Source organism: Salminus brasiliensis, chromosome 22, assembly GCF_030463535.1.
Source record: "Salminus brasiliensis chromosome 22, fSalBra1.hap2, whole genome shotgun sequence".
Taxonomy (NCBI): domain Eukaryota; kingdom Metazoa; phylum Chordata; class Actinopteri; order Characiformes; family Bryconidae; genus Salminus; species Salminus brasiliensis.
This window is the reverse complement of record NC_132899.1, coordinates 1,269,043-1,271,893: the sequence shown is the minus strand read 5'-3', so window position 1 is coordinate 1,271,893 and position 2,851 is coordinate 1,269,043. Positions and strand designations below refer to the sequence as shown.

General features: G+C 43.8%; 1 protein-coding gene across 1 annotated transcript in view; it reads left to right on the top strand.

Moving 5' to 3' along the window:
* The window catches only part of cpxm2 (carboxypeptidase X (M14 family), member 2), a 59,631-nt gene extending 57,037 nt beyond the window's left edge, over positions 1-2,594 (top strand). The window contains exon 10 of the mRNA XM_072667902.1: positions 2,469-2,594. Coding sequence (XP_072524003.1) covers positions 2,469-2,594 — 126 coding nt within the window. The remainder of the gene's footprint in view (positions 1-2,468) is intronic.
* The last annotated feature ends 257 nt before the right edge of the window (positions 2,595-2,851 follow it).

Below are 2,851 nucleotides of genomic sequence, written 5' to 3'. Positions count from 1 at the left end.
ATGCACCTCAAATGGTCATAAATGGTCAACACTCAGAGAACAGGGCATGCAGTGGAAACACAGGCTCACATTCCAGGCTGATACAGCGGCCCGAGAAGCAGAAAGGATAAGAAGATGGACTTCTTATTTTAGAGTTGTACAAGACGGGTGAGAGTGTGAAGAACATTTTAGAGGTTTAGAGAGGTTTTATTTACTGATTTAAAGGGTTCTGCGCTGATTTAAAGGGTTCTGCGCTGATTTAAAGGGTTCTGCACACTTTATAAGTAATGATTTTGGCCAGAGGAGGATGGGTCTCCATTTGCTAGTCTTGGTTACTTCCTCCAGCTCTGAGGGAGATTTCCCTTGCCACTGTGGTCTTTCTGGCTTGTTCACTGGAGGGTTTAGGTTTTACTGATTCCTGTAAAGCTGCTTTGTGGCAATGCAAGTTGTAAAAAGGGCTATACAAATGACTTGATACATCTCTCTGACAATCATGGTTCTTTATGGGAGCCAAAAGTTGTTTTTCTGTGGCATCACTCACCTTTGAAGCATCTGTATTTTTTAAGTGTACATAAGCCACTCATATGAACCAATATAAACATTTATGAAAGTTGGACGAAGAAATTACATCAAAGCTGTCAAATTCAGCGGTGAGGACAGCAGTACAATCTTTAAAGACGTACTGGGAACACTCCACAAGACCTGCCTGATGTTTGCTAGGTTGGACTATGCCATCAGCGTATGCTGACTTGAGAAGAGAAAGAGTTCAGGTGGCTTCTGCTTGTGGCTGGAAGCCCAGCCTTCCTGAGATAAGGAATGAGAGATGACAGAGTAGAAATGGTGGCAGGTTTTAAAAACCTTGTCATAGACATGTGGAAAGGTAGAGATGGCATCTATTGGATATTGGATTGGCAGGAGAGTCTTCAGGCATGTCCCTCCTTCCAAATGACCTCATTGTCTAGAACATCACAGTTTGGTGATGTTCTACACCTTCAGCACCTTCATTACCTTCAGGAACTGACTGTTCACCCGCTGAAATGCTATGGATTACAGTCAGACACCTTCGGTAAATGTCAAGAGAAGAGGCTTGAATAGGAAGAGCTAAGCCAGTCAGTGTAGGCAAGGGTGAAATGCAGTGAGCGCTGTAACCAAAGCATCAGAATGAAAATGCTGGGAACAGAAACAAAGTCATAAGGCAGCCCACCAACACTACAAGCAAAGCCAGAAGGGAAAAACCAAAAGCAACCTCAAAAAGGAAAAAATGGGCCAAAATCACAGAACCGCACAGAAGGAAACCCAGATTTACTGCTAACACAGTTAGTAGTCTGAAGATACTGAGTGGTGATTGGATGAGTCAGATAGATAGATCTAGGGTGGATGGATGAATGGATAGATGGGTACTTCATTTCCCAAAGGTAATTTAGCAGCCAGTAGCAATTACACAATACATAACAGAAATAAAATACAATAATAAAGATAAGTAAAATCATCATAAAAATCATAACTAATAAAGAAGGAAAAATGTGCAAGAGGAGCTAAATAACAATACAGAATACAGAGCAGAAAAATGACTAAATTCTATATATACTATATTTCTAGTATTCTAGTATTCTAAAATACTGAATGAATATGTGCATATTGTCCTCCGAGGCAATTCCGAGCCGCCGCCCACATGCCCAAATAAGGACTTCCGCCTTGTGTAGTTAATGTGTTTGGTTCTTTTCATGTGTATCAGTTCATGATTCATGTTCATTTGTGTTCACGTGTTTGATTCAGTGTCTTGTTAATGAGTTTCACCTGAGACTGGGGGTATTTAAGAAACCTCGGCACCAGAATTGTATCGTTTGAGACCTTGAGGTTTCACGAGAGGTTCCCCGTACTGTAGAAGTGTGTTGAGGTCAGCTTCTGCTCAGAGTTCACGTTCAGGAGCAGGTCACCCTGGCGCTCGCTCACTCACGGCCAGGAGTTACTGCCAACCCCCGTCTCAGCTAGGCGACCCACGCTCACGGCAGCTAGCTGCGGTTCCAGGTTTGGTCGGTCTAGCCGTTCTCGCTCAGTAGTTGGTCCCCCAGCTCAACCCCCAGTCCCAGGTCCGTTTTGTGTTGGCCCTCTTGTTTTCCACGTTCAGGTTTCTGTTGATCACCGTTGTTCATGGTTTGCTGCTTTTTTGCCTCACTTGCCGCCTTTTCTTTATCCTATTGTTAATAAATCTGCTTGCTTTGACTCCACCTCTGAGAGTGTTCGTCCCTCTGTGTCTGGCCTAGCACACCATGACACATATATTGTTATTTAAGTAAAGTGTCAGTAGTGTCCAGGAGTGCAGATATACAGGATGTAGAGTAAAGGGTTAATAAAGATGAATAAACCTATGATTAAACATAAGAGATCCTTTGAGACAACTGGTAGAACCTGGTAGAAAGGGTTCTGGATGACAAGGCCAGTAGAACCAGAGCATCATGGTTTTAATGTTATGGCTGGTATGTGTATAGGAGAAATCTTCAGGATCTACACAATTACTGAGCCGCTCCTCCGTTGATTTCCTCAGCGACTATCCCCCAAGCATTCACATTCACACCATGCTGAGTTTAGGCTCTGCTGGATTATCTGGTGAATAAACTCCAGCAGCTCGGCAGCGTGGCTGCGTCCCGGTCCGGACGGATGCTTAAAACAAAAGCGCCACTAAGGAATTGAATGTCAGCTGCAGATCCACGGATTCATTTTCCCCTTCTTGCTTTCTAGTTCTGTTCTCCTCCTCTTCTCGGAAGTTGAGTTATTAGAACGTGCCCCTCACGCAGAGGGATTTCCACCCTCTCTCAGCCAATTTCGACTTGTCAGAATTCCTTTCATTCGGCAGAGCAGAAAGTCAGCACCC